The sequence below is a fragment of the Accipiter gentilis genome, chromosome 8 (assembly GCF_929443795.1).
Source record: "Accipiter gentilis chromosome 8, bAccGen1.1, whole genome shotgun sequence".
Lineage (NCBI taxonomy): Eukaryota > Metazoa > Chordata > Aves > Accipitriformes > Accipitridae > Astur > Astur gentilis.
The window spans coordinates 13,926,236-13,941,086 of NC_064887.1; the positions used below are offsets into that span (position 1 = coordinate 13,926,236).

Below are 14,851 nucleotides of genomic sequence, written 5' to 3' on the forward strand. Positions count from 1 at the left end.
GGGTAAGTGAGCTGCTCTAGTTTTCTGATATGTACTTTCTATTTCCTTGATCAATATAGTGGCCATTCTCCATACTACTCATTGACAACACATGCCTTGGACATTTCTCATGCTTTTTTTTCATAAACCCATTATATTATTTAGTGCTTCCCTAAAATTATGTTTCTTTTAATAGCCTCTAGGTAGAAATATTGTCAGAAGCTTTTGAAAAGTTAAATAAATTATGTCACTTCATCCACTTTTGTGTTATATTTAAAAAAATGCTTTCAGCCTACATAATCACATGGGATTTTGTCCTACATTTGTTTCCAAAAAATACATGCTAGATGCAAGAATGTCATATTCCATGATGACTAAAGCAATAGTTTCTGTCAGTATCTGCTTAGCTTGCCAGCTTTCATTTATAAATCAAATAGTCTCTTTTGTGCTCTGAAACAACATGCTCCAATAATTTAGACCGCTAAACAGAACTTTATGGTACAGAAATTAAAATAGCAGTGCACTCACTTCTTGCTGCAGGAAACAAATTCATGTCCTTCCTGAGGCAGTGCAATTGGCAGTTGGTTTTATGAGCCTATCCTGGCCTCAAACTGACTTTTGCTGAATATTACCCTAAGTTTGATATGAGTCATACTAATAGAGATAAATAATTTATTTCATTGAAATTTAGCACTCTTCAGCTCAAGATGACTAAAGGAGGGCCTACTATCAAGGATTTCATGCCATTTATGAAGTTTATTAATATAAAGACCACCACTGGAAATACTACTTATCCTAGGTCAGAATTCATTTAAATACACAGAAACTTTTTATCTGGGAAATAAAATTTATTTTTGTCTTCCAAGGAAAATAGAAAAACTAATAATTTTCAAATGTTCTAGTTCTTACAGTCTGAAATTCCACTTCAAATAACAACTGTTGAAGATGAAATGATCTATATTGCTAAAGTCTTAGACACCTACAAATGTCAAATTATTTCCTGAATTCAATGAAGATTTTGCATGTAAAACCCCCACAGCAGCTCATGTTTAAGCCTATGGTATACCCTATGTTTGGTCTTGCATCTGAGTCATTAGTTCTTGTGCTTTATTATCTAGTTAAATTTGTAGTTGAAATTAATTCAGGACTTCTCTTGTTAACTTTCAGTTGGTAGCATTCTTCCTTAGAAAACTGTGATGATACATAGGCAAAAATCGTATTTTTGGCAATAGTTGTTATGACATCATCTAATGGTAAAAGACCAGCCTACAATATTTTAGTATTTTTCATTCAGAATGTCTGCCACAAAAGCCAGCAGGAGAAATGCTATTGTTCTTGAAAGGGAAGTATTTGGCAGCAGTATCAATGCTTTTATTGAAGCGAAGTGCAAACTATCACTGGAAGAAAATACGAAGAAATGTCTTTTATTTCTGAGTTTTTCTAAAATTTGTTTTTGTTGCCTTATTTGAATTGCACTTGTTGCTTGTATGGACCTTTGCTGGGAAACCAGTATTTCTGTATATTTATTTGGGCTGCATGTCTGCGATCTGTGCATGCTGTGGGAGCTGATGGTAGAAAATGATTTGGTTTTTGTTTTGAGCAAAAGGGACAGTGATGCGGGAGCTCCAGGAGCACTACAAGCAGGGGAAAACATATATTTTTTAAATGTCATTCAGGAAAAACCTCTCTACACACAAACATATGCTGTAATCAGAGCTGTTTCACTGAACTGGGTGCTCTGGGAATGGGAACATTCCAGTACTGGTCTCATGTGGTACTAGAGGAAATAGGGGAATTACGCTGTAGCAACTTGTCCTTAACTGGTTTATTCCCAAAGAGTCCCTCAGTTTACATGAAATATTGTGAGCTCCCAGAAACTTCTGAAGAACGAGGACACACCCAAGCCCCATCAGAAGTCTTCCTAGGTAAAGATGGAAGAAAAACTACTGGAGGACAAGCATTACTGCTGTGGAATGAAAGAACAAAAGCATTTGGGGAAGAGTTGGGTAATTCTAGATCTTCCTGTAATATCACTGAGCTGTACATAGCAAACAGACAACTACAGCTGCTATTGACTGAGCTTCATGCAACTTGTTTGCACTGCTCTGCCTTTTGTCTAGGTTTCAAAATACTGAATTTTACACTTAAGCTTCATAATTTGCAGCATCACTGTGAGCTCCAGTAATGCAGGAGAAAAGAAAGGATATTGCAAGCTAAGACACAGAGGGCTGTTAAAGCTGTATGAGGATTTGGATAGCATCCAATCATACCTGACTCTCTGTAATCAGTAATGTCTTTCCCCTTCCTTTAGAGTTAGGTGCATTAAAGTAAAAAACAATTTATTCTAGACCCAGTGGAGGTGAGAGTAAGATGATCTCTCCCTCAGGCTGAATGTTTTCCTGGGTTCTACAGGAACAGAGTAACAAATAAATGATGGAGCATCTCCTAACTCAGATTGTAATTCAGTTTTCCATTCAAGCTCTCAGCAGTGATCTGTCTTGATGCTTGACACCACTGTTCTGGTTCTTTGTAATACCATTTGCCTCTTTAAAGGCAATTTCCTTTAAAAAGTAAACAGATAGTGAAAATTACTCAAACAGTAGAATGCATATTTTTTAAAACAAGAAAAAGTAAATGTTTGTGCTTTCAAGGTAGAAAAGGTCTCTGTATGTGCATATACTAAAGCATGTCTTTGTTTTTAATTGATCTTCAAAAACAATTAGTATAGTTGACTTTGCTATAGAAGTTGATGGATAGATGTAATACATGTCAAGGTGCATGTTAAGGTGCACTTTTCAATCATTTGCAAAGAGAATATGCATGGAGAGTTTATATGTAGAGGTGTTGGCTGTATTTATGGCTTGAAAAGTTACTTCTAGAGGTCAACAAGTCAGATAACCCAGAACAAACACATGCAAATTCTGTCCCTTAAGTACTATGTGAACTAATGCATATGCTGCCTAATTCAGTTCTAATTCATGATGACAGCTTCAGAGAGAAATAGAATATTTATTGTGGGGGTTATAGTAGTGTAGAGAAATGGCTGAAACATTTTGAATTGCTTATTACTGACTATGTTAAATTAACTTCAGCTTAAAAAAGTTAGAGAGATACAAATATAGTGGAGCACAATGCCTATTCGAAGCTCAGAGCCCCTCTGAGGAAATGGAAAACATGATGCAAAAATGATTTCAGAAATAAAACAGCAATATATTTGCTTTCCACATAACAGTCACCAGCTATCCAGATGAATATCCTTATTGGGGAAAAAAATTAACAAGCCAGTGCTCTTAAATATGTGCTCAGACAGAAAGGCTTTGCATCTTAGTGTTATGAAAAGTATGTATGTTCCAAAACCACTCTGTGGCATCACTCTCTGCCTCCATCAGCTTCCCTACCAAACAAGTAATTGCTTTCCCCTCAGTTCATTGATTTTCTACCTACCATGCCACCAAATTATTGATCTCTCCTCTCATCCCCAGTCAAATCTAGCTCTCCTTCAATTTGCCCATTTTCTGCTCTACAAGGGCCTGTAATTGCATGGTGTCTTTCCCATCAGCTCTTGCCACCACATTGCCCGAGGCGCTCATTTTTAACAGCTGAAAACTGCTATAAGTCAGGGTGTTGCTCAACATGATCACAGCATAAAGATAGAACTTCTCCATCTTTCTGCCTATCAAAAGCTATTACTCCACATAAACCTACAAAGACAGACTATTACTCCTGCTTACTGTTAATTGTTTCTTCAGATAAGACATACCATTTACTTGGTGTCATACTGTTCCATATTACAAGTATGGATGCTGGCTTAACAGAGTTTTACTGTGAAGGAAATTAAACTGCCAGAACATCTTCACACTTGTGTGCCATGGCACTAAATTCTTGAGTTTAGCATGAAATAACAGAAAATCACTTTAAGAACTAAAACACCCAAAGCCTCTCTTTTGTGGTAATTGCATTGTTTATGTACTGCCAAATTAATAGAAAAGGGAGATGATTAGCAATCGAACAAGTGTCCCAAGATATCCTCTTTTGTACTAATGTGGGAATGGGCCAGAATCTGACACAATTTTTGTATTTCATATCAGCTATAACAAAATCCCTAAATCTATTCAGGGTCCATCTCTTTGTTTCTAGAGGATCAGAGCAGGTTTGATTTATCTGTGTGCATGGGTGTGCATGTTTGTGTTTTCACATTTTGTGGTATAAGGCACTTAAATTAGCTGATAGTTTTTGTTATAACTCTGTATTTACTCTTTTTGGGGGTCATTTCAGTTCTCACTAATGTTACTGGAAAATGTTATTTGAATTTATTGTTTTAATTTTAATTTTTTCTTACCATACTAGATTCTGTCTATGCACCTAATGTGTTAAAAAATTACACAATTAGTGGCTTCAAATTGCACCTATTTTGAGTAAATGAGTTGGGATGTACAAAAGCTAGCAGCAGCCCCTACAGAACTGTCAGCTCCACTCAGGGCTGGTGAACGTTCAGCCTCATGCTTGTTTACAAGTAGCACTCATGGCAATAGACACTCGGATGACAAATGGAACTCGAGACACTCCAATGATAGAAGTATCAGGACTCTGCAATGATTTATTAATGCTCTGTGGAACTCCTGTGGTAAAAAAAATAAGGTGTTAAGTAGTTTATTTTAGATAACCCAGAGTATTCCTTAGGATTTTAATAATGGTGATAAAATCTCCAATTCAGTTTCTTTTCTAAATTTCTGTGTGATAGCAATTTCTGACCTCTTCTAATTGCATAATTTTTTATAAATCACTGGTAAGCTCTAGTGTAATTTCAATTGTAGTTTTTCTTCTGTACGTGATACAATATCATATAAAAAATTAAACTGAGTTTTCAGAGTATTTGATGTAAAAGAAAGAAAGTATTAGAACTAGAGAATGGATTACAGAGAAATATCTATCCCCTATGTCCCCTTCCCCAATTTTGTGGTGTTTTGGAGATTTTTTTGTTTGTGGTTTTTTTGTTGTTTTTTTGTTTTTTTTTTTAAAGAGTATTGTTAAAAGTACTTTATAATAGGGAAACGTTCCCTGAGCTCCCGGTCTGCACATTGCAGCTTCCTTCCTCAATTCCTCTGCTTATTATTTTTTCCTATACAAGGCTTCAACCCTTTTTTCCTGTCCTCCCTTCCCAATGGTTATTATCCTACCTTATTTATTTTTCCTCACATATTTCTATACTATTTTCCCTTGTTGCTGATTTTTTTTCTTTAACTTTTTCCACAGTTCTCTAGAAGTAACTGGACAAGTCAATTACCTTGTAATTATTAAGAGAAGCAAACTAGGGATGGAACAACAGTAATAAAGGGATTTCTGTGTGGGTGTCTGAAAACTGTAAACCAGCACCCATACACTTGAGTGTGTGTCACACTTTACCTTCTAGTATTACCAAGGATAAAATAAAACTGGTTCTTATTTGTTTTCACTCCTTCAGGAGTAAACCCCTTCCTAAATCAGTCTGAATAAAAATAGCGAGTTCTTCTTGTCACGGTTGTAGCCACTGCCACCTGAAAATCATTGTAACTTGCTCAATCTTATGAGTCTCTTCATGTTACTACCTAAAGGATTGTCAACCTTTCAACCAAAAATAGCATCACTTCAAGGACAGTGGTACAATCTGACTTCTAAACTAGGTATCTCTTTTAAAAGCATAGGATAACTGTGACACAAGAAGCCATGTTCTCTTTTTTGTGGCTTACCCTCTTTTTTTTTGTTTAAAAAGAAGTTATTCTTCCATTGCAGGTAATAATATATGGATGATTTGTCCACTTCCTAAAAAAATGATTGTGTTTCACTTCCACGTATAGCTGGTTAATGGATTATAAAGCTAGAAATGACAGCTATGGCTATGTAGAGCAATTTTTAGACTGCAGACTTTCCTGAATTAATTCCTATTTGAATTTGAATCTATTAGTATTTTTCTTTCTAGGAACAATCTTTAAAATTTTCAAACCATAGGGAATCCATTGCCAATTATGATTAATTAAGCAGTAATGAAACTGGCATCAGAATAAATTTTGCGACTTGCTTCAATTCTGAATTTGTCTCACTTGCTCTTCATCCTTGCATCTTAAAGTTTTGCCTGCTGGATATAATGACTTATAAAATTTCTCTTTCCCTTGGAAAAGTACAGGAAACGGATTCATTTTTCAGCCTTCTCTGATCTCAGCCCTAATTCTTCCCTTATTAGAAATGGCAGTCAAGTAATCATTCTCATAGCTCATCTGGAAATCCCTCCAGTTTATCAGCTGTGGATACTATCACTGCACTGAGCATCCAGGAGCTATTGCCCCTGCGCCAAACACCATGATGTTATGTTATTACTTGTATGAACAAGAATGCTGAATGTAAGCCATCTAATTAGACCCTCTGACTAAGCAGCACAACCCAACTCCTGTTCACTTAATTGTTCACTATAAATCTCCCTTCAGAAGTTACTTTGTCTGAGAAAAAAAATCGCCTATCCTATTTATGTGACTGGAGGTCTGATGGCCTATTTTCCACAGCCCAAGATCAGTCAAACACCACAGAAGGGTCCACACCTGAGGATATGCCTTAAAAGAACAACTCAAACCAACTCTTTTTTTCTTTTCCTGATCAGCATTGACTGCAATGATCAGAGGCTTAGCACTCTGTACTCACTCCTGTGCTTGAAGACCAGTGACAAATAAGTTCCTACTGAGGCAAGACCAAGAGGTCAAAAGAGCACATATGAATACCATCTTCCTTGCAGTAAATGGTCTGATAATCAGATTACCTATGCCTTTAAATGTATGGTATTTGGGGCATTTGTTCAAGTAACATATGTTTCAATGACTGAGAAAACACTCAGACATCTATGAGTTGCAGTTATTTTTGGAGTCTTTGCCTGCAAAGAGAGCAAATAGAGAATTCATCATCCAATTCTGTAATCTTGTTTGATTTTGCGGCCCAATTTTGTTATTTTAATTTTATGGGTTATTTTCTTTTCATTGACATGCATCATATTCTAAAACAGAGGACATTTTCATCTACTGTTGCAAATGCTATTTAACTACACCCGTTTGCTTGGGGTTTTTTTATGCTTTCTCCATTTCTAACTTTACTGCAAAGTGCACCAACAAGAATTCCCTGTGCGTCTGCTGTAACCAGATTTTTTTCTAGTTTTAGTTATCCTGTACTCCAATTTAAAAGTCTATTATGATCTCCCCCTATTTTGGGGGCTGTTATTTTGGATAAACCACCTGCAAAGACCAGCAGTGTCACTGGGGATGAATCAGTCTGTAGCAGGCAGTGCCAGGCTGAATGACTTCACCCTCACCCAAAATTCTAGTTAACTGCAGTTTCCTTGATGCTTGCCCCTTGATAGACGTCAAGAAAGAGCTGTGCACTTTTTTCTTTAACTCAATTCATGGTAGTGCCAAATCTCCATTTATCATCATTGACCAGTGAGAATCGCCATATTCAACAACTTGGACAATTTTTCTGTGAAGGTCCATCTGTTGGCTGGGATTTGTTGGGTGCTTATTTAGAAACACTAATAATTTTCTCTCTCAGAGCAGCAAGTACAACCTGCTTTCCCTGGAAAAATGATTTACAACGCAGAAGGTCTAGAAAATATTTTTCATTATTTTTATGTATAACACTGTGCCAGCATCAAATCCCCCAATTCAACAATGCTCATGTGAAACAGGGATAAACTTTCCAGAAAATTCATCATTATGCCAGTCATCATTTATTAAAAATAAAATAAAATCAATATATACTGAGGTACATGACTTCTACTAGTAATTTCTTTACTAAATCATGATGTCAGAGCAAAGCAAAAACTCAACTAAAAAGAAACCTTGAAGGCTTCAGAGATCTGTTCTTGTCCCTGCTTTAATCCTTGGCATGTGTTCCCCCGAACCAGGTGGGAGCAGAACAGCGTGTGGTGTGGTGTAACCACACTGTGTGGGTGCAGTAAATTCACATCCTCCCAAGTGATGCTGTATTACCTCTTCCTCCCACAGAAACACCATTATTGAACTGACTGAGGAGAGAGAAGGTAGAAAAAGCCTCTTGTACTTTCCTTCATCACAGAGAGGTAAATCATGGAAGCAGGACCACTCAGAAGTGACATGGAGATTGCTTTCTTGCAGCTTCCACGTGTATGTGTTGGGCAGAGGAAGGACTTTACTAGTTTCTTACCAAGCATAGCCCCCAAAATGTACTTCAGAAAGGTTTGTGAAACCTTTCCTGGCTCAGAGGTTTTCCTGCCCCAGCGAAACAGAGATAGTAAGGTACAAAAAAAAAAAAACATTAGTGCCTCATTGAGGGAAGCACTGTAGAGTGAGTTCAGACCTCAAACTCCATTGATCTCACAGGGAAGAGTACTTTGCTTCTTCCTGCATCACTGGTAGAGATTATATCAATTCAGATAACAATACAGTTAATGCGTCTTGCATATTGCAAATACTTTCAGTGGCATGTTTAATAAAATTATATTTCTATAAAACATAGGCCTTGACTATAATTAAGCTGAGCCATCCATAAAGATACCAGTAGATAATTCAGTTGCTAAGAGCTATGTTTTGCAGCAAGTAGGGATTTGTTTTCAGTAGGAAAAGCAACGTATTGATTTACACGTGTTCTGCTAAAAATACGAGTTTTACTGCTGTTTGTGAATAGGGTTGAGTACCTTTTATATTTTATTCAAGCCTCAAATAATTACCAAAGGATTTAATTTTAAAATGTTTAGCAATTCAATGAAGTCCAGAACTCAAACGGTTACTTAGTTTCTTTCAAAAATAATTTCTCTGTGAAAGCTACCTTGCCTTCCTGTGGCTCAGTGTATTACAATTCTCATTTTGTGAGGGGAAAACTGAGTCTATGTGCAAGCTTCAAATAATTGGTTTTCTTTGGGTGACAATATAGGCTTTCATTACAAAGCCCAGATATTTCAGAGTATTGAAGCACAGCTGGTGTTCTTTGAATGGGGGAAGTTGATGTTTCAAGTTCTTGGAACCTTTAGACCGTTTTGAGATTGATCATGTGTTTTTTCTGTGGTAAACTGGATTATTCAGAGGAGTGCTACTAATGAGAAAGCAAGCCTGTCATCTCTCCAAGTGTGGCATGACCTACACGGTAATAATCAGACACAACCTGATTACAGTGTACTGGGTTTTATTCGTACACACACCCACAAACATCACGTTATATGATATGTCTTCCCTAGCTGTCATGGTTTAACCCCAGCCAGCAACTAAGCACCACACAGCCACTCTATCACTCCCCCCCCCCTCAGCTGGACAGATGAGAGAAAATATAACAAAGGGCTCATGGGTCAAGGTAAGGACAGGGAGCGATCACTCACCAATTACTGTCACGGGCAAAACAGACTTGACTTGGGGAAAATTAACTTAATTTATTGCCAATCAAACCAGAGTAGGGTAATGAGAAATAAAACCAAATCTCAAAACACCTTCCTCCCACCCCTCCCTTCTTCCCAGGCACAGCTTCACTCCCAAATTCTCTACCTACACCCCCACCTCAGCAGCACAGGGGGACAGGGAATGGGGGTTACAATCAGTTCAATCACAGGTTGTCTCTGCTGCTCCTTCCTCCTCAGGGGCAGGACTCCTCAACACCCTTGCCCTGCCCCACCGTGGAGTCCCTCCCACGGGAGACAGTCCTCCACGAACTTCTCCAATGTGAGTCCTTCCCACAGGGTGCAGTTCTTCACAAACTGCTCCAGCATGGGTCCCTTCCACGGAGCACAGTCCTTCAGGAGCACACTGCTCCAGTGTGGGTCTCCTGCAGGGGCACAAGTCCTGCCAGAAAACCTGCTCTGTGGGCTCTTCTCTCCACGAGTCCACAGGTCCTGCCAGGAGCCTGATCCAGTGCGGGCTTCCCACAGGGTCACAGCCTCCTTCGGGAACCCACCTGCTCCGGCATGGGGTCCTCCACGGGCTGCAGGTGGAGATCTGCTCCACCATGGACCTCCATGGACTGTAGGTGGACAGCCTGCCTCACCATGGTCTTCCCCACGGGTTGCAGGGGAATCTCTGCTCCAGCACCTGGAGCATCTCCTCCCCTCCTTCTGCACTGACCTGGGGGTCTGCAGGGCTGTTTGTCTTACACATCCTCACTCCTCTCTCCAGCTGCAGTTTGAGGCCCAGCAACATTTTTTTCCCCTTCTTAAATCTGTTATCCCAGAGGCACTACCACTGTTGCTGATGGGCTTGGCCTTGGCCAGCAGTGGGTCAGTCTTGGAGACGGCTGGTATTGGCTCTGTCAGACATAGGGGAAGCTTCCAGCAGCTTCTCACAGAAGCCACCCCTGTAGCCCCCCTGCTACCAAAACCTTGACACACAAACCCAATACACTAGCATATCTAATGAAACACGTACATTTTTTGCTGAGAAGCGATGCAAGAAAATCATATTCCCACACTTGCTTGGAGACAAACTAGCGCAGAATAATTCACAGAGATCAATACTCTTTTTTCATCAACAAGGAGATTCCAAAGGTGCTCTTTGTGCATGGATAATAAATTGCCCAACAACTTCCTTTAAGACCTGTTCTTCCACAAGCCTCAGTTTTGATACAAGTTAAGACGTAATCCTTCTAATTGGCAAACACAAACAAATTTCTGCTTTATAAATAAAAAAATAATGCTTTGAGTATTGATTAACACTGAATGGCAAAAGAATTCCTCAAGAATAGATAAATGTCTGCCCAGACAGATGGACAACTGTGCTGCATCACAGGATGAACTTCTGAGTGGTCCTCAGGGTCAGAGTCAGAAACTACATTTTAAGAACCAGTCAGAAAACTCCATGTATTGATAATTATAGTAGGCTCATCTATGATGGAAATGAAGCTTCAGCTCTAGGGCTGATGTAAGCATAAAGCTAAATATTTAAGACCTTAAAGATTTAAATTGGGACTAATACCAATTTTGATTTGAGCACTCGGACAGGTGTTGAGACTTAAGCTTGTTGGCAGCAAACTTTCTACAATGGTTGCCTCTCTAGGTTATTCTGGCCTCCCACAAGCTTCCATTTTCTTTTGTTCACACAGACCCAGTTTGTAGAATCATTCTTTGTCCCTTTGATGTTCTTTCCCTATTTTTGAACTATTTCTGACATCTGCCACCCTAAATAATTATTCTTGGACTGATATTTGCCTCTGAGTTTATCTTGAGGTGCTAATGGAAAATTCCATAAGAAAGCAAATTTCATTACCAGTGACAGAACAGCTTAAGTAATACAGATAATACATAAGTCATCATAAGGCATAATGAAAAGAGTGATACTGATTTTGCAACGGTGGGTGTTAGACAAGCAATTCAGCGTCTCTCTAACTCAATAAGTATCATGCTATATTCCGAGATAGATATTTGGAGAACAACTTAATCTCTGTAAACATTAGCTTCTGCAGCAAAGTTCCTAGCAGCGTTTGAACTTCTCTCTCCATGGCTTTTCCCTGCCTGTTATTTTTACCATGAGACAGGCAGGTATTGAGACATATGAGAAGGTGCTCAACAGTCTTGGACTTGGAAGAAAGAGCCCACTGAAGTTCATGAGCTTGCAATCACTAATGTAATTCTTTTTGCCCTGGGGTTCATTCTGCATCCTAAAACATACTACACTGAAGATACAGAATGATTGAAGATAGCGACTCTTAGATGGGGGCATGCACTGAATGACAGCCATCTGATGTGACCGTTATTTGCTTGCTCCTGTAACTTAAGGTTGCAGTATTCCCTTTTCCTAGAGTAATGTACCTGGCCTCGATTCAAGAAATAAAAGAAATCCACAGCAACAGTAATAAAATGTCCAGGTTTTTTTTTTCAAACAAAGCCTCAATAAGTGATGATCTAAATGAGCGAAGCTTGATAAATACAAGAAAAAACACAACCCCCCTGTCAAGCATGTCATAAAAAGAACCTGGCCATAAAAAGAACCTGTCAGACAGAGCTGAAAAAAAACTTGGGAGAATCAGTATCAGAATTCAGGCAAAAGATAGAATAAATGAAAACAGTTTAAAATGGTAAGAAATTGATTATTTGCCATTCTGAAGGAGCTTTGCTTTCCTGATTTTATTAATTTATCACTGAGACAATACACTATCTGCTAGTGCAAAAGCAAAGAAAGCTTTCTTTCCCATATAATAGGGGACTTTCAAAAATACTTTACTTTTTCCTAAGAATTTTTCTGAACTACCTGAAGAAATCATCCATGTCACAAAGATTGGTTTCAGGCAATTGAGAAGTTGCTGAAAAAATTTCACTTGCAAATTAAATAGTTAATTATGCTAATGTCTGAAAAGAAGTGACAATAAAGTAATCACATTTCTGGTCTCTATGCTGTCATTTTTTTCAACCATCCAGTGGTGGAAAAAGTAATATGCATTACTAATTTTACTTTCTGCTTTGAAACTTCATTCTCTGAGAGCAAGTCAATTTTACTGTATCTTCTGTTTCTGACCAGCTATTAAAAATAGGCAAAATGGTTTACAAAATTAGTTTAGTTTTAAGTCAAAATGATTCATACCTTAAAGCAATGGACCGCACACAGAAAAAATAGAAAGGTTCCTATCAAGAGGGCTTGGGGTGAAAAGTCACATTACATGTTGATGTTCAGCCACAGAGTAAGCAGTGTCTGATTGCCAACTTTTTTTTTTTTTTTTAATAGTTTGACGCAGACAGAGACGAGGAAGAGGTATTCTTTGACATAAGTTCAGCAGTTGACAATAAACTATTTGCAAACAAAGAGGCTGCAGCAGGTGAGTTAATGTAAGATTTAAAGAACCACATTTTTTATACCACTTTTGACACTGGTGGGATGCCTTTTTCATATTCCTCAATTATGGATGTATGTACTGTAGCAAAGTCTTGACCGACCTCAAACATTGCACAAACAAGGGCAAAAAAAAAAATCTCTTTACACTTGGGAACTTCATACAACCCCCCTAACATCTTGTTTATCTACAAACTCAGCTTAAAATACTATGGATAGTCCACTAAAGAACTATATTATTAATACAAAAACTTTATAAATTGATCAATGCCAGTTGTCAGCTATCTGTTTCAGTTCCAGATGATACCTCAGTGTTGACCAGAAAACCAGTCCTATGAGACTAACGATCATACTTCCTCCCTAATAACTGGTACTAATTCTGAAACTGTGTGCGAATATAAGTCAGGTGTGGGCAGGGGGTTATTTATTTATTTTTCATTTGTGCTTACTGAGGTCTGAATGTCTTCAAAGAAGAAGCCTTTGAGGGACAAAGGCCTGCAAAAGAATTGAAGCTTAAAATCAAAGCACTGAAAATCCATAATGTGTCAGAAATATTTTGCTTGAGGGGAACAGGAAAACGTTCCTTGGAAACTTCATAACTTTTTCTTTTTACAGATGGCATCCCTGGCTGCCTTCTCAGTAGACTGTGAGGGTTATATAGGTAGATGAGGTCATAAACATCCTGTGAAACAGCACACAAAAAGAAAATTCTAGGTGAAATATTTTCCTGTAAAATTTACTAGCTTTATTAAAACAAAGATTAGGTATGTATAGTAGAGAAAATTGTGTATTTGATCTCTCCTCTGTTCAAGGGAAAACTCATCTGCAATAAATTGGCAGTCTGGGTAGCTTCAGTTATTTGTAATTGTGAACAATCATTTGGGGACTGCCAAGGAAGAAGGAATTGATGAAGCACAATGAAGTCTAGTAGAAGCAATACATCCATTATCTCTTTTTGACAAAGGAGGATTATTTTTTTTCTACTAGCAAGACATTTGGAAAGAGCAGTGCTTCAGACAGAGAGATTAGGTCATATTTTGAAGATTTGAAAGGGGGTAGGGGGTTCGCTAGCTAGTCTGTAAAACCCACCCATAAGGCTATTTTTGATAATGTTCAAAATTAGATAAAGATGAATTATCAGGGCTGGGGCAGGGGGAAGGGGGCACACTAGGGTTAAGGGGAGAGAATGATAAAAAGTGGATTAGCTAAAAAAAACCCAGGTTTCTAGTGGTCAGCTTTGAGGTAAGATGCACGCAAGAATAGACTAGCTTTCTCCATTAAGTGGCAGGCTTACCTCTTTTGTACTTAACCTAATTCCTAGAGGCAAGAGATTGATTCCAAACCTAAAATGGCATTCCCGCTGTATAGCATTGTACTGATAATTACCTGTGGATTCCTAATTAAATGAGCTACGTACTGAATAGCAAGAAGAGGAAAGAAGTGGCATAAAGGTGCTACCTCTGACAAACAGATTGAGAAAAGCTAAACATTTTGCACAAATTGGTTGTGATTCTGCATGAATTCCAGTCAGTTTCTTGAAAGTGTGATCTACTTAATAAATTCCTCACCAAAATAATTGGAGAGCTATGAGCTTTATTAGAAGCCATGCCACAGTCAACTAATTGGTGCCTAACCTGAGCACCAGTAATAGTAAGGACATTCAAAGTAGAATTTCTAGAGATCCTATGAGATGAGATATTTAATTTCTAGGGAGTCGCAATTCCAGCATTGCCTTGATCTCACTTTTTGTCTTTTAATCTTATTAGTGATATTGCAATCTATTTTGGTTCCTGGTGGCTAATGTAAACATAGTATTTCTAATATTTTCATGCCTCCACATCAATCTAATTCATATGTTATACCTGTAAAATCCAGTTGTAATCAACTGCATAACAGTATATGCTGAAAGAAAACTGAATATTTTTATAGATTAAAATACAATTTTCTCATTGTTGCCTTCTATGACATATTAAGACTGTTGCTAAGAGCAACAACCTGTCATGAAACTCAATAGGTTGCAATAAAATTAGTATTAGAAGCATCTTACTGAGAACAAAATTAAAATGTAATCATTCTAATGC

The 14,851-nt window shown here is 38.0% G+C and overlaps 1 protein-coding gene across 1 annotated transcript in view; it reads left to right on the forward strand.

The window, feature by feature from the left end:
* The window catches only part of AK5 (adenylate kinase 5), a 99,642-nt gene that overhangs the window by 38,634 nt on the left and 46,157 nt on the right, over positions 1-14,851 (forward strand). Inside the window, exon 7 of the mRNA XM_049808586.1 lies at positions 12,666-12,756. Within this exon, the coding sequence (XP_049664543.1) occupies positions 12,666-12,756 (91 nt within the window). The remainder of the gene's footprint in view (positions 1-12,665; positions 12,757-14,851) is intronic.